Source organism: Argiope bruennichi, chromosome X2 (assembly GCF_947563725.1).
Source record: "Argiope bruennichi chromosome X2, qqArgBrue1.1, whole genome shotgun sequence".
Classification (NCBI taxonomy): Eukaryota; Metazoa; Arthropoda; class Arachnida; order Araneae; family Araneidae; genus Argiope; species Argiope bruennichi.
In genome coordinates, this window is record NC_079163.1 from 33,055,129 (window position 1) to 33,080,734 (window position 25,606).

A 25,606-nucleotide genomic window follows, 5' to 3' on the forward strand; every position below is an offset into this window, starting at 1 on the left:
ACATTCGAACACGAGATTTTGAAGAATCTCCGCGTTTCAAACCTTCCTGAGTCAGAAAAGTACATTTTAGAAACCATGCCTGTCTTTCTCTGGTCATGGTAACATGAGAACGCCTTGAGTTAGATACGTGAAATTTGGTATATGTAATTAACACCAACTTTGGGGATTTCTACATTTTTTTTAAAAAATTTATTCAGAGTAAGTCTGTTCATCCAGTAGTCTTAATACAAATGAACAGGGTAACTATAAAATGTAAAGAGCTAGATAGATAAAATTTGGTACACTGGTTAAGCATTTAAAATATAAATGTGTATTATATTTAGAATCAAATCCGGCAAGGGGTTGACTGTCTGTGAATCTGTATTTTCTTATGCATTTTAGCGCGATAACTCCAAAACGTAATAACTTAACTAAATGAAATTCGATAAGTGATCTTGTGACTATAATTGCGTTCTGTGTCAATTTATTTCAGTCTGGCGGGAAAAAAATCATTGAGAATATATTCCGGTTTTTTGGTATTTGTGTATTAACCACATCCCAACTATTAATCGTGTAAGATCATAGCTAATAAGGTCCTTTATTACTATTGTTCGGTAATTGCATGTGTTTCGTACTACACAAATACATTTATTTGAGAGTATGCGAGAAAGTTTCTTGGAGACCACTTTCGCTGGTTAACACGTGAAAAAAAAAATCAATAAGTGCCTCTTTATAATATGAAATTCAATCATATTGTTAGAAAAGCAATATTTAAAAATGCAGCTGCTCATTAGTATATAGAATTAGTTAGGTTCTATTACTGATCCTTTCACTCCAATCGAATTTCATTTGAATTCATTTTCCTCAGAGAACTGGAATGCCGAACTTCATCTTTCAAAGATAAGGAAAATTTTTCTCCTCCCTTAAAACCGAATTGATAGCCCTTATTCATAAAGGGTTGATATACAAAAGAAGGCCCGCTTAACTGATGGCTGTTAAGCGAATGATTGGACATATTTTGAGAGCTATCCGAAGTCCTAACCGTCTTAAAATTATCTGGGCGAGTAACGAATAAAGTAAGCATCTCGGTTATTCAATCAATCACACTTACAAAAAGGGCAAGGATTTTGCAGTAATATTCAAGCATCTCTGACGTCTGCTGTCGTTTCGTTTGACGGATATTAGGGGTCTTTCATTACTTATAGAGTTAAGAATTTGTTTTAATTATTGATTGTAATAATTTTCACAATTTGGAAAAAAACTAACGTTATTTTTCTATCATTGTTTTAAAATTATGTCGATCAGTTGAAAGTTTTACAATTGAAAAGATGATATAATTTTATTTTGTTTTAAAGAATTTTTTTTCTGATTTTTGATTATGAAGATTTATTAACTTAAGATATTTAGTTAGCATATATTTTTTATGTATATGTATTTTTAGCATATATTTATGGTTGCTTTTTTTAGCATTCTTATTTTGTGTAAATTGAGGTTAATACGAAAATCTAAACGAAGCATTAAAAATTTTTACTTTTTAAAAATGTTACGTTTGGTTTAAAAATTGAATTAAATCTGCATGCGACGTATGAACTTAATAAATGTGTGGAGTTATCAGTACGCAAATGAATGTGTTAGTCTGAAATTTGATATTACTATTAAGGTTTTGTTTGCTTAATATCACAGTACTTTGATACGGAAAAAATTGTTTTAATCTTTTCAATTTAATTGTGAGCAGTTTTTTTTTTTTTTTTTGGATAATTTTAGTACTTCTTTTCTTTGTAAAATTCAACACTATATCAAATATCTTGTTTATTCCACACGCTTTGTCCACAAATTCTATTTGTGGGGGTGCCACGCGCTTTCCTTTCTAAAACATCATCAATGTATTAATGATTTAGGAAGCCATCTTTGAATTTCGCAAGAAAGTGATCAGCACAAACTAAATAAAATAAAAATTAATACAACTAAAAAAAAAAAAAAAAAAACTGGAGCAGTTCCACTCGAAAACAATTTCTACCCCCTGTTGAACAACCAACGGGCTATTGGAAAGGTTTCCTTATGGCAACCCTTCGGCCAATAGGAACTCAATCTGCAGATCGTGGGATGGTGTTAGTTTTGATTTCTCAAAAATAAGCGGCATCTGGAAATTATTGATCGAGATCGACACGTGCCGCGCACGTGGGCGACTTAAGCTTCCATTTAGATGTATATTATTTTGAGGTACAAAACCCGGGATTTATCGATCTGTTGACGAATTCTCTGCGAAACTTCTTGGAAAAACAATCTACCAGTATAATTTCGTGGCAAAGGCGTATAAGTGTTGATCATTTATAAAATTTATATATTTTGGTCCATTTTTATATATAGTTAATATATTTAATAGATTTTGGACATTATTAAAACTAACTATTTGTTTGGTTTTAAATAACACAAGTAACATAATAACGCTCGTTACAAGTAAAGAATTTGAAACTATTTCAATTAGACGGGAAACCATTAGCCCCTTTGAGCAACTAAAAACTTTACACATACCATAAAACCTCTTTTCGGGGTATCAACCAGCGTTGCTGCATCTCATTCTTCATTCATTCCACTTTAGAATATTGAAATATTAGGTATTGCATTTGGTCTACTTGGTCTACTTTTACGGAATGATTTAATTGTAATTTAATTACAACTAAGTCAATGATCTGTACATTGTCAGATCTGTAATAGCGGACAATTCAACGGAAAGGTTAAGTTCAGACAGCATTTAACCCGTTAGACTTTACTGCCTGAAGCCTGTAAAATGAGTTTATTTCAATAATTTAATATAGATCTTAGAATAATCGAATTATATTTTAATTTACGATATATTACTTTTGAGTTGTCTAGTTAAAGTACATAAAAATTAAGTTTCTTTAGTATCTGATCCTGAAATATTTTGGGAAAAGTCTGATGGAAATAGAAGCGTTTTCATTGGTTAATAAACTCGGCCGATTTTACTGCAATTTTTAAGGCTCTTTTAATCATCCTGCTTCTTTGCGAGGAAGGTCGATTATTTAACCTGGGAAGAGAACGAGGCTTTTCATTTTTTAAAAATATTGTCAATTAAGTTTATCTAATCCATACAATGATTTAGAGCTACAGAATGTTCTGTATTTATATCTGTAACTCAGAAATATAAGATAAATAAGTTGTGAGCGACATTATATGGAACAAAAAAAAAAGTTCATTGTTGGATGGCGTCTATATAAGACGATGATACCTATGGTAATAGAAGACTGCGATTCTATAATTTCATATGAAATTGAAGCTGGTTCATTAAGGATAACTTACGAGATTTCGAACTCTTATAGCGTCCTTTTGGAAAATCGGATTGAAAATTGATGTTCTTTAAACTAAAGATTAAGTTTCCTTGGCCACCTAGAGAATTTATTAGAAATTACAATTAATTGAAATCTTGGCTTAGAGACAGTTAAATTTCATCCTTTGTATCAATAAATACAATTGATCCTGGTAAATAATAAATAATCCTAATTTTGTTATATTTAAAATTAAAACTTAGAGAGCATTTGGAGGCATTTTAATGCACATTATCATTCGCAAACCTCAATTGTCTGATTCTGTGAATAACTGGGCTCTAAATGTAATATATACAAGTAGGTACTTAGAATAGCTGAGGTAATTTATTTTACTATAAAGAAAATTTAATTTAACAGCTTATCAACTCGCATACAAAGGAAATTATTTCTCACAAAATCCCCTAGCTCTAATAAATGCCCAAAATAATAAATAAATAAATACCATTGACCTATTATTTACCTACTATCAATTTTTTCACATAATTTAATCGAGTTTTAGGGTCAATTAGATGTTAAACGATGGAACTTGTAACCACAAAAAAAAAAAAAAAAAAAAAAAAGTAGTTTCCTTCGTTTTGCCGTAGTTGAATCCGAAATAAGCTGAATGATCATCATCGTCGAGACAGCACTCTGATGAGATCGTTGTTTGAGTCCTAATGGCGATCACAGGTCACCATGCAAATCAACCCAGCGGAGGTATATCCCGTCATCAGAGTGGATATAAGAAGCACAATCTTAAAGCTCTACTCACCAGGGAAACGAGAACCGACCCCATACATTTAACGGAAAACAGAAACATTTCATTTCCACTATAGGGTGCTACCCGGTAGTGCTCGATGGTACTTGTAAAATAACTTCAATTAAAATGGCTACGAAATGCACATTGAATACGTAATTTTCTTAACAGCTTCATAACTAAGTCTTTGAAAATACAATAGTATATCAATCCTGAAAGAAATATGTTAACTATTAAAGAAAATTCTAGGATTTTAAAAGTTAATATTTCAATGCTACACGTAGAGGCAGTTACAGCTATTGTTTCTGTCCAAAGTTGCAATACTAAACTACCTTGAACTGTGAAAATTTTATTTATCGTATTAAGACTGGAATATTCTATTTTCAGAAAGATATTTTGATGACGTTTATTTCAAGACAGATTTGTCAAATGTTTGAGGTCAAAAAGACAGATCACCTCAAACCCATATCCCCAGATTTATGTCAAGAAATTTTGAACACGGTTATTAAATCCAATGCTCCTACATATGCTTCTGCAGTGCACTGTACCTCAGTTATAGTGATAGAAAGCAAATTAAAAGTTTACCATCCTGTAATAAATAAGAAAAATAATTCCGATACGTAGAAAGATAGATGGGTGAAATTTGGTACGCAGGTTAATTTTTCAAATGTAGACCCGTATCGAATTTGGAGCAATATCTATCAGTGCTCTCTCATACATGTTAACACAATAAGTCAAAAACGAAAAAAACTTAAATAAATAAAATTTCGTATGTGGTCTTGCGTCTACAAAAGTTCTATGCCAAATTCTAATTTCAGTCTATCTAAAAAAAAAAAAAAAAAAAAAAAATCCAAAATGCATAGAATTTTACGGTACTTGTCTTCATCGTATGCCAATGATTAATAGCACCCCTCCCCCCCCCAAAAAAAAACACGGCCGTAGATCACTCGATCGAAGTGATTCACAGAGTGAACAGTTTGCCAAAACAAGGAGATATAAACTCAACATAGGCGTGTTCTATCGCATCAAATTCTACATTGAATAAGAACTTTTGCTATCACCTAAATTAGGGTGACGCAGCAGTCAATGTATAAAGCAGTGCAGCATAAGCTCCAAAATTTGATAAAATATGAAAATTTAATATTCAGAATCCAATTATGAATACCAACATCGTTTAGCAAAAGCTAAAGATCAAATATCTATACAAATTCTTTTTATTACTTATATTTCAAGAAAAACGAAATGAATTGACAAGCAGGTAACAACATTCAGTATAACAAATACATAGGTAGTACATGAAAAAACAAGTCTCAAAATTTATATTGGTGAAGCAGAAAAGGAAAATATATGGTAACAAGAACAATAAAAACAATAACAGCAAATAATAAAAGAACAATAACATTAGAAATAGAAAAACCATCTCAGACCAAGTTTATAAACGAAATTCCATTATATAAGTTTAGATAGTATAAATAATAGAATATAAGTCATTGTTGCTGTAGGGACCCCTTAATTTAAGGACAAATCAATGTCATCTGTTGAAGAATTGTTTATGAAGCTTTTATACAGGCTTTCTAATTTCAGAAAGTGAGATTCATTCGGAGAAATAAAACTATCTTCTAGTGTCCGTTTAAGTTAGTGATCTGCTTCTTTCGAATAAAAAAAGGTTTTATTTCTTTGGAATTTTTAGTTAATGCGTTGGGAAATATATATATATATATATATATATATATATATATATATATATATATATATATATATATATATATATATATATATATATATATATATATATATATATATATATATATATATATTTTTTTTAAGGAGCTTTCATCATAAAAAAATAATAATAATTTCTTTCAAAAAATATTGGTTATAAATTGAAATACTAATTTATTTTGAAGTTTTTTAGCTTAGAATATTCTCCTTTGCTTTCAGATAAATTTCAGTGATATTTTCTATAGATTTACCCAAAAATATAAAAACAAATGTTTTGTTTAAGCTGAAATTAGAATATGAATATAATCATCTATAACTAAATGTAAGAATTTTTTTAAATATAACTATCCCTATTCAGTTATGTATCTCAGAATAAAACGATTCTGTCATTTTAATTCTTCAACGTAAGACCAAAATGGTTTGTCTCTAAATTCTGTTATAAACAAACAAAAAAAAGGGCATTATCTATGAAGTATTTGATTCTGGGAGGATTTAAATATAATTATTTTTATAATGCTAAACATATAACCAACCATTAATTTGGTTCATTAAAATGATTAAAGATATATTTTTAATAACAAAACAAATGAAATGAGAAGCCTTTTTAACTTTATCGTATACAAAAAGAAAATACTGTAATCGTGGGGGAAAGAAAAAAAAATCGAAATCGAGATTTCGACATATCTCAACAGACATATCTTCAGACTTCTCAGAGTTCTAAAAGCAAATTTTTGGAATGAAGTCTGTCTGTGAATGGAATTTGGTACCTGTAATTAACACCAAATTCTATGATTTGAGCGAAATTCATCGCGAAGAAGTTTTTGTATGGCTGCTCGAATATAAGTAACAACGATAACTACAAAACGAAGAGAGCTAAATAGATAAAATTTGGTACACATATGTATCGGATTTGAGGCCAAGGGGTTAATTTTCTGTTGGTCTGTCCTTTCATAAGAAAGTAAAATATAATAACTCATACACAATTAATTAAAATGACATGCCAAATTTCATATATTTGTGACTACAATTGTAGTTCTGTCAAATTTCAGTTTCAGTTGGTTGGTAAAAAGGTGTCTAAAACACTTATTCGGTTTTCTGGTACAATTGAATTAATCGTAACCCAGCCATTAATCCCAAAAAATAAAACGTCGAAGATAGTTTACTAATACTATTTTTTGCAACTGCATTTTTACTATTTTTTGCAAACTGCATGCGATTTATAATATACAAGTACATTAATTAGAGAATATGGATGAACGTTTCAGGGAACCCACTGCAGCTATTTGAAACCACATTCTCCAATGTTTACACAAGCATTGGAAGATAAATAATGACTGAATTATACTGCAATACTTCGCGAATTAAAAAAAAAAAAAAGCAATTCTAAAAAAAAAAAAAAAAAAAAAAAGCAATTCTAGTAAAAAAAAAAAAAAAAAAAAAAAAAAAAAAAAAAAAACACGTTTTGAAAGCATATGAACAATTTTTTGCAAGACTCTACTAATTTTGGGGGTAACTGGATTTGTGTGTGTGTGTGTGTGGAAACAATAAAGTTAGTTCTATGACATATGTATTAATAATATTAGTTCAATAATAGATTATTTAAGATTTGCAATCTTTTCGCAGATTTCATCATTCTCATCCCATAGAATACCAATGGTTTATCTTTCGGTCAGAGTACTATTTGCAATCCTTAAAATCTATTATTATTATTATTATTTTTCGTTTAGCAAATTTTAAAAAGGGTAAAATTTTTTTTTTTTTTTTTTTTTTTTTAAAGTTTTAATGTGTGGGATATCCAAACATCAAGCGAAGGCTCATCAAATGCTCAGAAACTATAAAAATTGAAATTTCTAATCTCTATTTCACCAGCGGAACCTAGTTGATTACTTGTGATCGGACCTAAATTCAACCAGTATTAACTGCGAAATAGCCAACTTAATACGACGCAGGTTTTAAAAGTAAAATTTGCATCGTCATTATTTCACGAACTATTTGTGAGCTGAATTGCTGCAAAAGTTACAACATTTAGTAAAAAGCACGTCTATCTTGCATTTTGAAATGCATTGCTACCTTTGCAATAAGATAGTTTTATTGCAAAATGCACTTATTCTATCTCCGAGTTTACATGACACCAACAAAACACAAAAAAAATCATTGTTTATGATAAATATATACAAATACTAGCAAAAGTAACACCTTAAAATCATCCTATTTCAAAAGTTGACAGCAACAGTTCTGATTTGTGTTTTGTGGATGTGATTTTAAGTATGGAAAAAGAAAAAGTGTTTAAAATGATAATGTTGCCCCCCCCCCTACAAACATCAGTGTTTGCCATTTTAGGAACTTTCAGAACAGTCTAATACATGATGTGCCATTACATTTTGCTAAATAAACTTGAAAATGATTCGGTTGTCCATAAGATAAATTATTCTTCCCTCACTTTTAGGCCAATCATCAATATGCTATACTGTGATATTCCATAGTTAAGACGAAATCTTTGAATTTTTTGTGGTTCAGTTTAATTAGATTATACTTTGATGTACCGTTTGAAAGTAACATGAACATTATTGAGATGTACCATGCAATTTTAAATATGATCTCATGAAGAGAATAGCACCTGGATCTCCTCCATATCTATGCTTCTACACCACATCGGCAAGGTCATTTAATCTTCGTAGTATTCAGCATCAACTAGGAAAGTTTAGAGGGCCGATCTTCTATGTACTTTCATGATCCCTCTTATCCCTGAAGCCTATATTCTATCACGAGGCCACTGCTGTCCTTAACTGGTTATAGAAAATAACAAATCCATCATTCATTGGTGATACGACTTTTAATAGCTCGGTAAGTACATATAATTTGTTTTGTCGTTGAATATAATATCCGATATCCAATTTAATAGGAAAAGAAAGATATAAAACGGTTTGGCAAATTCTTTGTGTCATTCTAATTATGGTTTTACATGAACAATTTTCATTGGCAAATAATTCCATGAAACTGAAGAAACAATTTAAGTAAATGTATAGCAACCGCTTGAAATGAATACTCATTACGAAAGAATATATATCTGAGTAATATTCAGTAACTTCTAAAGCTATTCTTGGTGTAATGAAGAATACATTACGTTTATCCAGTTGGTGGTGAGGTCAGAGCTCAAGGATAGAGGTAAATAATTTTCCAATATTACAGGAATAATTTCAAGTTCTTCAATTCTTTCAAACAAATAATTTTTCTCAAAAATAATTTCTTGAATCAAAAGGTGAGTGAGATGTTTCATTAAGAAATACCTTTTACCCGTAACCCACAGCACAAAATATAAGATATAAATATAAATAAGCTTTTAGAATAGTTATGCATTATTAATTTGAATAGCATCCATTCAGTTCTATAAAAAGTTCTTAGAGGAATAATGAAGGCTTAGCTTTCTTTTCACTTAGTAACGATTTCCTAATTCAAGGATAGAGTCGTAAATAGCTTTTCAATGCAATTGGAATATTTTCAAGCTTTTCAATTCCATTGGGAAGTTCACTTTTTGCGAACATAGTTTTTCGGATTGAAATTCGGCAAAGATGTTTAAGGCTTCTAGGCTGGTACGTATTCAAGGAATCTGGATCACATATCTTCCCATTTGTGTAAATATGTACAATTTTGTGGTAAATTGGATGAAGCTCAAATTCGAAAGTTAACATAGAGAATATAGTTCTTATTTCTTCAAGAATCAAGAAGGGGTCTGAAATTGCCCTCCAGATTTTACGCCATGGAAGAATAAGTAAGCTGAAGGGATCTTTAGAAGGATCGTTGGCGCAGATGTAGCAGTTTATGATCATAAAAAACAATAGAAGCATTCTTCTCTTGTTCACGAGATGTGTTGCTCGCAATCCCTCAAAAGGACGTAATCTGAAAATAAAAACGCAATACAGTTTGAAATTAAGAAAGTTTTTTAATAATCAGAAGAAAAGTGGTTATGGAGGATTTTAAAACAAATATGCTTATTTCCTCGAAAAAATGCAATTTTTGAAATAATAATAATAATAATAAAAGCGATTACAGTATCTCAGATGTAAACAGTGTTGTGTCTAAGATGAACTGATTTAAAATGTATGGTTTTTGGTTTTATATTACTCAGAAATTCAGAAATTAAAGAACGACAGTGATTCCAGATAAAAGAATTATCAATATTTAAGCTTGAATCTAAAATCTCTTACATAAGCAATATTGATAAAAAATTTCCTTCTAAAGCATTAAAACATCTGAAGCAATTCAGTGCTCAACAGAAGATGATAAATTAATCATTATTTTTTTTAAGGCAACATCTTAGTTTGATACCTGAAATGTATTTCAAAATCTAAGCAGTGATCTACTAATTACAATTCTGTTTCAGAAAACGACCTACTCCATGACCCAACATCATAATGGCGAACAAGAACTCAGAGTTGAAACACATTTTCACGTGATTTAATTTTGATATTGAGGCATTGAATACGAACGCTTTTTTAAAGCAATTGAAACTTTGCTGCCAGAAGAGTGTTGAGGGAAGGAAACATTTACAGTGAGTTTTACCAGTATTCTTTATTTTAGTAATTAACCGTTATTATTTCACTTAGTAATAATTAACAGTTTTCATTAATATTAATTAAACAGTTTTGTTGGTTATCGTAGAATTATATATATATATATATATATATATATTAGATTTCTTGTTTTAAATATAAGGATCTATAAAGTAATTGCTGTAAATGAAAAAATAAACGATAATTCTCGTTTTTTTAAAAAAGTTTATTCATAGTCTTATTATTAAGCTCTCTACTCGAAGTTCTTCGTTAGGTAATATCACATAATGAAAAAGAAAATCAAAACTCTACATTCCGGAACTGAGTTTTGATTTTTTTTTTAAGGCCAAGAATCAAACAATTGAATACTGCTCATTTCACACGATAACTTACACAAACTCCATAATTGTTCCTCTATACGAAGTTATTATGCATTTATTTTTTTTAATATTTTTATGTAATGCTTACATATTATCGTTTTCGTAAGATTTAAACTTTAATTTTTAACAATCCTATTTCATTTACATGTTTATTTGAGAAGCTAACTACTGTAAATACTACAATATATATATATATATATATATATATATATGAATTTTTTTCAGAGAAGCGTTTTTTATCCAATATTATAATGCCATGATTGTCACACTATTTTATGAATAAAATAAAACAAGAAAATAGAGTAAAAATTATCAAATGATGTATACACAATTTCAAAATTATATGAAGCAATTATTAAAAATTTTGTACAAAATATCAGGTAAAAAAATTTACTTACCCAAGTAGTTTTATAACTTCAATGAAGGCGTCATCGAACAATGCCTCTTCATACTCAATAGAATATCCGTACTTCAATAACACAATGGCGTTTTTTATTCTTCCGCTATATAAGCAATAGTTTAATGGACAGAAATCAGTATTTATCATTCTCATAGAGTAATAATGGATATATTCAGAAAACAATGTTGTGTTTAATGCAACTCCAGGAAACAAATTGAACTTCAGTGCTTGAGCAGCGTGTAGAAAGTGTTCAACTTCCTCTTCCGATCCTTGGAGTATCCTGAACTTTACGTGAAAGCAGCAACTATCCAAAAATAGAATTTGGATCCATGGGTATTCTGGATGCTCAGTCAGTACAGCTATGTAGTCATCGTAAATCTCAGGATTTCTATAAGAAAACTGGCAAAGTTCTAGTTGTTGAATGAGTGGTAAAAGCCTGGCCAGATTATTCAGGCTGTCTCTGGAATTCCTAATTGCCCATCCCAAGGCTTCTGAGAACGGCTTCATAATGAACTCATGTGAAACAATGAAATATATTATATGGAATGCTCCGCTATTTTGCGTGCAGTGTGAATTACCATCCGTCTTGATATAGTTTGCCAATGCATCTGGTAAATCTAGATGAAATAAATCCAAAACTGTTGCCCTTTCCTCCATGCGTTTGTACAATGCATTATAAGTGTAAGGAATTTTTTCCTTGCTTGAATATTCAAGGGTACTGAGATCCAAGTATGCAATGGAGTTACTGAGAGCAGAACTGTACCTTGCAATATCATCAGGCATCTGCAATATAACATTCCGGTATTCAATTTTATGTCTGTGGAACATGATCTTCAGCTTCCCATACAAAAAAGTAATTGCTAAGCAAATTATGCTCTGATAGATGAACTCTTCTTGCCAACTGGAGATAATTTCAGTGATGCTCCTTCCACCTACAGCCGAATATTTATAATCAAAATATGTTATTCTTAAGAATATCGGGTAATACTTAGAAAGGCATATGAATTTAAAGTAATAATGCATGGATATTAGATAAAAGTATCTGCAATGAACCCATGTAAAAGGTATAATGCTGCTCAGAAATGTATTCAAATTAAGCAAAATTACTATCGGAACATATTTGAAAGTCATGAAAGAAATTTGTTTTTTATTCTTTGGTTCAATGCCATCATCGTTTTAATTTTAAAACAAAAACAAAAAAAGTAGACAGATACAAAAAGCTGTCTTCAAATACTTTAATCAGTGAAAAACTTTTTTTTAGCAAACACTAGCTCGATGTAGTTTTATTGATGATAAAATAGTATTACAATAGTAACATAGTGTTACAATATATAATTCTGTTAAAAAGTGTAAATAAATGACAAAGTAAAATTAAAAAGTTGCAACACATATTAAACATTCGCTTTGAGTCAATTTGTGCTTGCAGATGTACTGCAATAATTTATTATCATCATAACATGGCATCAAAATAAATAAATGAATCAAAATAAATAACTTTAAATGCAACCTCTCGGATGCTATAAAATTGTGCGTGAATGTGTGTATGTGTTATATTACGGTTAAAAAAAATGAGGCACTGTTGCGAATGGAATAAGCGGAGTTTTAATTTTTTTGTCAATTACCAAGAAACTGAATAGAAAGTGAAATAATTTAATGGATGCTCATTATTAAAACGTAGAGATAAGTGGTAATGTTTTTTACTAAATCGGCATTGAATATAAAATTCTTTATAGCATCTTTAATTACTTATGTCTAATCTGATTGATTATTTTTTTATTTATTTATTTATTTATTATTATTATTTTGTAAAACCGAAGCACAGACACATGTTTCTACACCTGCTGCTTTATAATTTAAAAACAGAATTTTTTTAAAGCAGAAATTGCAGAAATATAACAGTTATTTTCCAAGAAATACATTTTAAAGAAACATTGCTCAATGACGAAAAAAGACTTATGGTAGAGTTGGTAAGTGACTGTGGAAAGGAATTTGATTGAAAGTTAAGATTCTTCAGTAGTTGTCAAGTTAATAGATTCTTCAGTAGTTGTGCTTGCACACGCACTGAAATAACATATTTTGATTATAACATGAAATAAATAAAAAAAAAATAATAATAATAATAACGCTACTTTAAATGCAACACCTCGGATGCTAGAAAATTATGTGTGCGTTGTGTGTAATATCATAGTAAGAAATGAAGCACTGCTGGGATACTGCCTCATTATAAGAATTGCGGCATTACTCATTGGAATAAGCGGCATTTTAATTTTTTGCCAAATACCAAGAAACTGCATATAAAAGTGAAATAATTGAATGGATACTCATTATTAAAATGTAAAGATAAGGGTTTTTTTTTTTTTTTTTACTAAAGTGGTTATTGGTTATAAAATTCTTTATAGCAACATTAATTACTTATATCTAATTTGATTGATTGAATTTTTTTTGTAAAACTGAGACCCAGGCACATGTTTCTACAGCTGCAGCTTTATGATTAACATTTTTTTGATAACATAAATTGCAGAAATATAACGGTTATTTTCCAAGGAATGCGTTTTGACGAAACATAGTACAATTGTGAAAATAAACTTATTGTTCAGTTGATAAGTCACTGTGGAAAGGAATTTGACTGAACCAAGGTTTGCAAAAAAAATTAATATATTCTTCTTTTCACTGATCTGTTCCAACAGGAAGGATAAATAAGAAATTATATTGAATTATTTAAGTGAATATGCTTTTTTAGAGACGCGTGTTAACGGATCTGATAATCTACAGTTAGTTTTTTGATATTAAAAATTAACAAATTGTTTCGACATAATATGCGATACTTTTTTATATTTTCCTCACATGTTCTTTAGACGTAAATTGCTTTTTAAGCAAATCCAAAATTTCTGGATATGAATTGTTATTGAAGCTATTTCCAGAATAAAAGGTTTCAATTAAGTTTCAGATAAGTGCAAGAGACAATCTAACTCAGTATTGCCGTAATTATTTCAGATAAAATTCTTAAAGAAGATGCAAGAACAATTAGTTTGAATATATTGACATTTTTTTGTTTGAAGAGAAAATTTTCATTTTAAATACTTTGACATCATCTTATAAAATTATCCAAAAGGAAATTAAGTTCTTTATCCGTTCAATTTTATTCATGAAAATAAGTAATTAGATATCTGGTTTACAGCACTTTTATTTACAGCTGTGAAAAGAATTTTCAACATATATACTCAAATAATTATAAAACAAATGCCGACATTTAAACATGCATTTAAGAGTATACGAATTTTGAAATCATAGTAAATTAAATAATTAAATAAATGATAATTATTAAATTATGATAGTTAATCATAATTTAATAATTAACAATCATAAATGATACTCTTCCCCTCTCATTCTTAACCATCCAGGTCCTGAATGACCCAGTAGCCGAGATAATAATACAGGTACTGTATTAAGATAGAGAATAACCATCACTGGTCTATGTATCAACCCTCACGATGGAAATGCCTCAAGTCATCGGAAATGTAATCAAAAGAATCATATCAATATTATTTTGCTCTCCAGCGAAGAGAAAACTTGCTTAGTTCACTGGCATTTTTGTCATATCTACATTTTAAATGCCGGAAGAAGGGATGATAATTAGCAATATGTCCGTTCACAAATATTTTTGTTAGCATTAACTCTTTAACATTCAAGCACTTTTCAAGCGGCACTCCCTTTAACATCCAGACTTTCTGAGCGTGTCTCTGGAAGACACGGACTCTTCCAAGCTGAGGGGCAGTTACCCCCCGCACTCCGGGGTAATAAATCTGTCGACGCTCTACCTTGAGTAATTGCCTTGCGGTTTTCGACAACGAGAATCAATCAGCTTAAGAGTTTTATTGTAATGTATTCATACTTTTTAGTGTGAAGCGTTTCGCTCTCGTATTTGTGGGGTAATATTTTTTTACAAAAAATTCGAAATTTATTCTATAATTAAGAAAATAGGGGATTTTTGCAAGTTTTATGTTAGGCTTCTAAACCATATAAATAAAAACTGGCTTTACTAGCAATTTCAAAACATCTTTTCATCTAATTTTCATTAGGCTTTTACATTTTTTTTTTTTTTTGCCAAAATTAAATAATAGTCATATATTAGCATGCACTTTTTCTTTTTACATAGCAATATAGAACATACATTGTGAATATATCAATGCAATTAGTGCATTTTTTTGCATAGTATAGATGTCAATGCAATTCATTGATAGACGAAATAATGTTTTAAATCTTCATTTAATACCAAAATAAAAACATTCGTTGAATAAAAAAAAAATGTTACTGCACTTTTTGAAAGACGTTTCGAAAATAATACGCTCTTTCAACACTTAGCTAAGATTTTTTTTATTGCCTTTAGCATTATTATTATTATTATTATTTTAGTATAAACGGTTATCTTCATTGAAATTTTAAATGTAAAATATTATTTTGCATTTTCGATAGTGATACTAAGAGAAAAGTTTTAGAACTTTAATTAAATTTTTAAAGAAGTTTTCACATTTTGTTTCCAAAACCTTACGCATTCTTGCTTTACAATAAATAATCGAAAAAGAATGTGGAGTAAATATACATTTCAAAAATATCTTTATTTTGCCACTCTTTTTTACTATTTTTTTAAAATATAACTTTTAAAATTTTTGTCTAACCAAGGGAATATATTACGTCAAACTTTATATATCTCATCTATCCAGACAATTCGATAGATGAGATAACATATTTTTTTAAACTTTATTTAATACTGAAATACAAAAATTTATGAAATAAAATTCGGTGAAAAAATTACTCAGCGAGATATATTTTGAAAATACATTCCTTCAGTTTTCAGCCTGAACATTTTAATAAATATTCATCACTATTACGTTCGTCATTAACTAAATATGAAGATTTAACACATTTATTATTACATTCATGATAAATATTACGTTTTTAGTATAAACTGTCATGTTGAAAATCTGCTTTTAAAACGTTATGTAAAGTTTTCTATATTATTAAGTCAAGATAAAATTTTGAAAGAAATTTTCATATTAAATTTTCATGAATTTGCACATGTGGGAATCATTTGCAAATTTTTGATAATAAGTAAATTATATAACATTTTTTGACTCCTGATCTCCATCTCTCTCGTTTATCTGATCCTCATTAGTTTCATCTAATGCTTCTTTATTTAGAATAAACGAGAGCTGAGCTAAAGTATCATTTTTTGGCCAACCATCATCTTCGCTCATAGATCACAGTCACTTTCATCAGAAGCAAGTAAAATTGCTTTAATTTCTTCTTCAATATGTTTACGATTTCTTTTACTCATAATAAAAAAAAATAATAAGCGTTTCAATACAAAAATTACTCTGATAATCCAAAAACCCGATTCACAGTACGTAAAATAAAGTGTAGAAATTCACAACTTAAGAGAAATTTTCAGAATGGCATTTGAAAAAGGAGCAGTATTTATATAACTTATCTCACTCTGTGAAGGGGTCAATAAAGAATACTCCCAATCTTTTTCTTGCCTTTTATTGCTATTTTGAAAGCGGAAGTTTGTACTTGACCTCAGAAATTTCACAGTCCTTTGATGACAGAATAAGACTCTTGGAGTGTAAAACGACTTCCATCTACAGTAACAAGAGTCGCTACACATTTTGTGAGAAAACTGCGATGTGAATAGGCTGCAGTGACAATGCAATAGTTTGTCTTTATATCATTTCAATAGTCTTGATACTGAAAAGAGCTTCTGATGCTTATCCAAAAAATAAACAACTTGTCTGTATCCTTATATATCATTCATCGTTAACAGAGCTCTTCAGTAGAAAATTTTTAATAAATGGCCATAAAAATCTTTCCAATTTTGAGCTAACAACACATGAAAATAGAAACTAAAACCTTTTCAAAATACAAAATATACGCCAACAAAACCTATTTACTGAATCTCTCCTCAACCCCTACTGCCCTAAGGCACAGCCAACGATGTGCTTCGTGCACGGTGTTGGGGTGGAGTGCCGTATTAAATGCCCTAAGGCACAGGGGAAACTACAGTGAAAAAGCCGCGATTGTCGAAGATAACGAGGACCACCTGGAGTGTTTAGTAGAGTAGCCGCTTTTAATACCCATCTCCCCTAAAACGGCTAGCAGACGTCCCCACCCCGACCCACTTGGACGTTATAGGGCAAATTGTCAAACTGCCGGCTGGAATCGAGGGGGTTTTAAAACAAAAAGAAAAATGGCTCAAATTTTTTAGTATAACACATGATAATTCGAATTATAAAAAGTTTTTAAAATTGTTTCTAACTGTGAAACGTTTCAAAATTCTTTAAATATGGAAGCAGTATTGGTTCACACCTTGAGCTTAGTCGTTATTTTTCTAGTAATACTATTTATATTTAAATAGTATATATATATATATATATATATATATATATATATATATATAATATGGAACGGAAATTACAAATTTGAATGCAACATTTACTAATACAAAATACTGATTCACAAGACTAAATCAATGTCTTGTAATATTAAATGTTACTGATAAACATTTATTGAGTAGATGTTTATTAGTTGTATAGCATTATTTTACTTATATTTATGTTTGGTTTACTGAGCATAACTTATTATGCAGAAAATATCTTTGAAAATAACCGCTGGCAGATAATTTTAGAGTAGATAGATCAGGTTATAGGGAGATGTATTCTCTGGTGAAATTGTCGACAAATTTCTACTTAGGATTGATATACGCGTTGGCCATACCTATTAATATAATTAAGGACACATTCTGGAAATATTCCAATAGAAGCGGAGTGCAGATGATGGCTTTAATGTAGAGTACAGATGTTATTGCAGTTAGAAATGAAGCTGAATTTTGCTCTTAGGGTGAATAGGTTCTTATAAACATAGGTTAAAATCATCAAACAGAGGCACTGAAGGAAATGTGTGCATCTTAAAAGCAAAATACACTATTATGAGAGATGGAGTGAGAAAGAAGGCTTCAATACAGCACTTATATGATCCAAATAAATGGTATGGTGCGATCTTAGCAGAAAATCTACTTTTAATGATTAAAAGTTTGAATTAAGATTTTTTAGTATTATATATAGATCAACCAGAATTTCAAAAAGTCAGTTAAAATGAAGTCTAAATTTAAAGGTGTCCTTAGATGTTAAAGGTGTACACATTTCGAGATTCGTATGTTAAAGCTTTACTTAAGTCATACTAATCCTGAAGTGAAGCGAAAGAACAATTAAACATTATCGGTTACTCCGTCCTAATTTGAAGGAAACAAAACTGAAGTTTTGGAAGTAAGTGAATTTGAAAAACATTTTCCAATATCCCGCTTGCTAAGGTACAAAGGAATTTCTCTTACACAAACCTGAAACAAGGGAAATGAACAGCAAAATGACGGGGATTTATTTCATTATCTGTTATAATGAAATGCATAGAAAAAAATGATTATTAAAAAAACCATAATCATTTCGAAGAACCACAATTTTTTTCAATCTAGGCTACTTGAGTAAAAAGATAGGTTCAAAGAAGAATCAATAAAATTAAATTTTTGAGTTTGAATTTTACTATCTTGTTTATAATCAGTTGTCTATGTCTATACTATAATTTGGTATCCCATTTTTGTTTCTACGGTAGATGGATTACTGAAAATAATTAAATCTATAAGTGTAATCTCGTGCTTTTCATTGAAAGGAATTAATTTTTAATATCGCTATGCTAAGACAACCCAAGTAGTTTAAACTTTTCAATTTCATTTTAAAACATTTATTAATTATTTTTGCATCTTCTTTTCAGATAAAAATTGTAACAATCCATCTTTACTGGTTATCTAACAAATTTAAACTATTATGACGCTTTTGTAGATATAAAATTTAGCGTTTTAAGTAAGGAGATCTATAGAAGAGAAATGAAACTTTTTTAAAAGAGTATTCTTGTGCTCATTACCCAATTAAATCTATTTTATTGAAAATATAACGGTTAATTTCTTGAACAACAAAGTTTTAATTCTTTGCACTCAACTGTCTCCTCTCGAATATCACTCAAGTCAATGCAACATTTTTTCATTTTTTTGAAATTATTATTATAGTTAAAAATGCTTACTAAGAAATAAGAAAGTGTAGATTAAATTTTCGGGGAAAATCAATTTAAAACAATTATATATTTTTATTTTTCGGAGCAATAATAATATACTTGGTGTTTGTTAAAACATATTTATGAATCGAAGTATTTTTTGGAGTACAAAGGGTTATTTTATAATCATTTTCCTTTCTCTTATTTAAACGAAAAATTTATAACAAATTTGAAAGTTTGTATGGATTTTTTTTTTCATTTATAGGGACGGATTTTGTCACTTTATTAAAGTAGTTGTTTTACTCAAATATTGCTCAGATAATGCAGATTTTCAAGGGGGAAAAACTTTTTTTCTGCATCATTTAAATCCAGATCAATTCATTTCATAAATTAAAATGGCTTTACTTTCTGTTTTCTCGAATATTATTAGTACTGTTCCTCATGTAAAATGTTAAGCAAAATAATAAATATAAGAAAAACAAAGAATTTACAAATGTGTTTATAAGTCACGGATTATGTCATGTTACTGGAGCTCAACATTTCACTGCTGCCGTTGTGAAGATCTGATGTCATTGAAATTGGACATTACCCTTTGGTTTCTAAACAATAGATACCATTCGTGGGTCATTACCATGAACACGTGCTGTATACACGTGTAAGCATATATTTTTCTGCTTACAGAGTTTTGTTTGCTGAAGCAACAATGTTTCTTTTCAGTTTTCATTAACAATCCAACTTCGGACTACCAAACGATTCTTCAAGGAGAATCCGGATAATGAGGTCACGTTCACTGGAATAATCGGTCTGTAGTTCAGTGCCAGACTGAGAAAAAGATATTAACGCCTCATTTCACCGTACATTAAGGTTAGTAACTTTCCTCCGTTTCCTGTTTATGTTTGCTTTCATGGCAGATTGAAGAATAAGAAACAATTGTTACCGGGTTTGTATACAAAATCATTATAAAAAGTCACGCTATGCATTTCCTGCACTCTCTTCTTTTATTTTGTAACCATTTATGTAATTATGTTTTGTTACTGAATAAATAAATATAAACGGACCGGAAGTATGGTCTATGCTTCTAGAAATAAATAAATAAATAAATAAAAGGAACGAAAGTTAGGGATTCTCTTCCTCAGTACTTTCTACATTTTTATATTTTTTCATCATATGGAATGTATGTATGCAGTGTATCCAACTTCAATTTAAAAACGGATGGTAAGCGACAAGCGTAATTTATTAACTGATATAACGATATTCTTTTAGCATATATCCAGGGCCATGGATAGACTAGAAAGGATAAAGAGGAAGAAGTATAATTTTTTTTCTTTTTATTTCAAAAGCAATTAATGGTTGATTGATTTCCCGAATTAATTTCATATCTAAAAGGCATTTGGCCATATTCTTTGCAGTTTTTTATAAATAAATAAAAACAACAAAATTTTAAAAAATTGCAAAGTGAAATAGAGAAAGATAAAAATAATTAAATAAAATGATAGATTTTGCAATTAATTTTTGATTAAAGAAATTCTTTCATATCTTTTAAATTAGGGTAACCATTCACTTAACGGACACTATCACAACTTTTATTCTTTAGTAAACATTGAATAAAAGTTGGTAAGGATAATGCTTTCAGAATCTCACTTTTAAGAATTAAATGCATGTAATCTTTTAATAATTATTTTAAGTTTAAGGTTCTATAAGTTAATTACAGGGAGAAGTCGGGAGCTGTTTTTTAGTACTGACACGCTAATCTATAGTGCCTGGTCACTTTAACTTAATACGTTACGTTATATCATGATGATATTTTATAACACACTTAATGATTACTTTTTATTTGAAAATAGTGATCATTTTTATATTTAGAGTTAAAATTAATCGGCTAATAAATATCGCAGATAATTGCTTTGTTAAGTATTGTTTGATACGCTGCTGGGTTTTATCACGCAAGAAACAGACTTGACTATACTAAGATGAGTAAGCTTTCGGAGACAGATATCCTAGGCATGACTCGCCGCATGCTGACAAGATGACTGAACAGCATTCCCTTTCATTATAAATGCAAGTTCCCGAAGTGAGAACATTCATTCGTTTTCTGCTGGGATCAGACATTTCTGGTGCCTTACTTCCAGCCCCACGTGACCACGGATACGTCGACCATCCCCACACATGCTGGCAATACACCTATGGCAGCATTTTAGAATATAGACATTTAAAATCAAATTTGATTAATTATTTTTTTAAACTTTTTTTCTTATCACGATCCGTTTGCTAATAATTTGAAAATATTTTATTCAAAACCTGTTATAGAAATTAATTTTTTAAAGCAAGGCTTAGAGTGAAAACCCTTCAAATATGATCATTTAACTTATGTGATGCACAAAAATTTTACAATACTATTAAGTCTGGCCATTCAAATGGCAGAATGGCCGCGGTGGCCTGGTGGTAAGGTCTCGGCTTCGGAACCGGAGGGTTTCAGGTTCGAGACCCGATTCCACCGAAGAACCGTCGTGTAAGGGGGTCTGTTGCACGTTAAATCCGTCATGACCAAACCTCCTCCCGCTGGTGTGGTGCGGTGTGGAGAGGGGGGTGCCAGCTCAGGTGTCGTCCTCGTCATCTGACCGCGGTTCAAAATTACGAGGTCCGTCCCAAAATAGCATTAGTGTTGCTTCAAACGGGACGTTAATATAACTAAACTAAACTAAAACTTCAAAAGGCAGGGTATGAGATGACTATTCAAAAAATGAAAATAATAGTAATAATAAAACACTTCACAACGTATAGCCTAATGACTTAAAATTTAACAACTTGCTGTCACCGAAAATTCGAAGGTTAAGTTGATTAAAGACCAATTTTTCTGATTCATTTCGAATTTTGTTCTGACTTACTTTAATAAGAAATTAGTGCTTCATCAAAAATTATCACTAATTTTAACTCTCCCTTTTTAAAATTCATTTAGTTTTCGTTATAATTACTAAAAAAAATTAGTTAAATCACATGGAAGCTCAAATTTTCTAATTACAACTAAAGAAACCGAAAGCAGAACCCTCCATATGTAAATCAAAAATAAAATCCTTTATCCATACTTATATATTAGCAAAACTTTAAAAGCTTCAGATAACTTCTTTTTTTAGGTATATAATTGTAATTTATACATTAATAATTATATATGAATCTTTCAGACCGGACAAAAAGTTTGCCCATTTGCTATAAAAATATTTATTTATGAAGAATGTGCACTGAACTTTTGATTTCTTTCTTTCTTTCTTTTCTTTTTTCTTTTGCAGCAAGATACACATCTGCCGTTCGTATCTTAGACATATTATATCAATAAGTTGTCTTTTTGACAAGTGTTCCCACCACTTGGTTTGAGGCAATATAAAATATAGCTTCAAAATAATCTCAGGAATTCTGTCGCCATTTCGAATTCCACACATCAAGACCATTATCTCTTATTATGACCTTGGCAGAAGGTCCCAAATATTTTGTTTCACTTGTTTGTTTGGAAACAACATTCAACGACAATTATTTACGGGTGCAATGGCTGACACCAGTATTTACCCACAGATAACCTCTCGAAGTAAAGAGAAAGGGATTGGTCTAAGCCTCACAGGGGGGAAATGATATCGTCAAAAATAATGACAGGATGCTCGTTTCCCCCACTATGGAATTTCATTAGAAATTCTGCACAGGTTTCTAAACATAGAGAGCCGATCCATCCATAAAATATTGTCGTGAGAAAGGCTTTGATCGCTTGATTTCTCTGCAGCTTTCACTGGAAAATACCGGTTAAATCTAGGTCACACTCCTGACCCGAAATGAACCCTCAAAAAGTGCCTTCATGGGACAAAGAAATTTTACAGCAAACAACAAGAAACTGGTTTTGTTCTCTGGCCCGGGTGTTCCCCACCATAGCCTTTAGGCACTGAAAGAGGCGGAGTTCGCTACAATCTGTAAAGGTCCACCTAATGGGGACAGAGATTTTTTGCCCTTGCAAAGAAGCATCCCAGAGAAAAAGGACAAAACTTTACTCAAGGAAAAATAATGGTTCTCTACTGCAAGGTTACATTCATAGAAAAACATTCATAGAAAAGAAAAGGAATGGAATATTGATATTTATAAAATAACTTGAAATTTACTATGACATATTGAGAAAAATACAAGGTAAAAGAAAAAATTATTGCTAACTTTTATTAAGAAATCGATATGAAATTTTAATAATTTAGAAATCATATTTCATTAAGAATACGAAAAAACGAAGGATTAAATGAGCGTATAGACCTATTAATTTTATGCAAGTTTTCTAATAAATATAAAATGCAATCCGAAATTTTTACATTCTCGCATATTTATGAAAGAAATAATGATCGAAAACAGTTTAGCCAAGTTTTCTTAGACAATATGCTATGACCCAAAATTGGGTCGCTTGGATGAAGTTTGGGATCTTAAATCTTTGAGAAGCGCTTGCGTTATTCTATCATTTCGATGACAAAATAATAATAATAATAATAACTAAGATCTTTCATACTTGAAATATTTCTTTAAAATATAACCAAAAATTATATCAATAGGGTTTCATTTGTTCTATTCTTTAACCAATTAGGATAAGAAAATTTTCTCTTATTTTCAAAAGTTATCATTAAACATTTATGTTCTCTAAAACGTCGTTGGATAACCAAATTTTAGAAGTCCTGATTTGTTCAAAATGACCAAAATAATAACAATAATTTTTCAAGAAAATATCAAGAAAACACAAATATAGTTTGGTAATTTGTTTGATTTTATTAAACAAATAGAAGTTTTAACTGAAATTAAAATCCTTGCAATTATTTTTCTGAAAATAAATAATAACACGAGTTTTAATATTTAAAAACATAGATCACAACACAGAATCTTTAAAATATATGCTTTTATACAATGATTTGGATTATTTTGAATGTAGACAAAGGCAGATCTGTTATTGCAAACAAATTAAAAAATCGGATTTTGCAGATTTCTTTCAGACCAAATTTCTTACGGATTCTATAAATTTCTTTCCTCATTAATAGATTTTGCAATTGGATATTATATTTCCCTACTTAATGTAGCTATATAAATTGTTATTGTAAAGATAGAAAATATTTCTGTATTGTTAACTAACAAAATACATATTTAAATTGTAAATATGTTAAATCAAAAATGGCTCTTTTTCAATTGCTTTTGCTAATAAATGAAACAAAAATAAGATGATGCAACTCAAATCAAGCTTACGAAATCGAAATGTTATTGCGTAGCTTAACAAGCAACACCATCTATCTCAATTTTGCAGTATTAAAAAAAAAAAAAAAAGGAATATTTATTTTTTGTAATCTGTAATGAACATTACAGACTTTGAAGTTCATAAGAAACACCAAAGGAAAAAAATCAGAAATATTCTCTACTTACAAACTAGAAGAAATTCAGATAGGCAGTGCTGCTTGTTAAGCAGTGATAGAATCTGAATTTCTGAATATATCTGGCCATCTGAAATTTCTTCTACTCCCAAGCCTTCAAGTCAAAAAATGAACAGGAAAAACGAAACTTTAATACCACTAAATAAAAATGAAATTTATTTCAAATTGTCTCTAGTAATTTGTAATGAAATATTTTAGGTTATGCTGATTTTCCTAATAACTTCTTACATATATAAAAGTATATAAAAAAGTGTTGGGTAACATTACATCATCTTAATATTTTGTTCTCCTCAAGGAATCCCTACTGTAGCTTTAATTCTTGAGAATTCTATTTCTCACCAAATAATTTGGCGTTTTGGAACATTAACTTATCCATATTTTAGATCTAGTTTAAACTCCTATGTAAAAAAAAAAAAAAAAAAAAAAAAAAATGCATACAAAAAGGACAATTACTTACATTAGATTATAAATTATAAAAATAAATTATTTTAAAAGAAAAGGCTTAAGTTCAAGGCTTCTTTCATAATATCCGGATGCTTTTAGACCTGCTAGATATATCCATTCCATTTAAAAGACAGCACCATTTATTCTTCCGTGGTTATAAAAAGTTGGTAGGGCTGTTTTATCAATAACGTTGCACTTACGATTTCCCTTTTGGTATACTATAATCATAAAATCGAATATGAACTAATTGGAAAATGAATTACCTGTATTTTGGAAGAGTCAGAAAGATGAACCCTCTTACGATATGTCGTCTGAAAGAGTCTCTCAAGATTCTTTAAAGCATTTATGTTTCATCGTAGGTTTTATTGGAGACCCCATGAACCCATGACCTAGTTTTTGGCATCCTGTTTTCGAGGCCCAGTATAATGGATTTTATCAATGCTGGCTTCTTATTCCTTCCTTCTACAGATTCTCCACCTATCTTCTATAAGTTTCATATTTCTAGATTGACTTCTAAATTTTATAAAA

The 25,606-nt window shown here is 29.8% G+C and overlaps 1 protein-coding gene across 1 annotated transcript; it reads right to left on the reverse strand.

Moving 5' to 3' along the window:
* Positions 1–7,771: 7,771 nt before the first annotated feature.
* On the reverse strand, positions 7,772–25,404 carry LOC129960548 (uncharacterized). Its single transcript, XM_056074036.1, has 3 exons — positions 25,342–25,404; positions 11,110–12,043; positions 7,772–9,678 (listed from the first exon to the last, which is right to left on the reverse strand). The coding sequence occupies exons 2-3, from the start codon at positions 11,937–11,939 to the stop codon at positions 9,234–9,236; spliced, it is 1,275 nt and encodes a 424-aa protein (XP_055930011.1). The 5' UTR covers positions 11,940–12,043; positions 25,342–25,404; the 3' UTR covers positions 7,772–9,233.
* Positions 25,405–25,606: the final 202 nt, after the last annotated feature.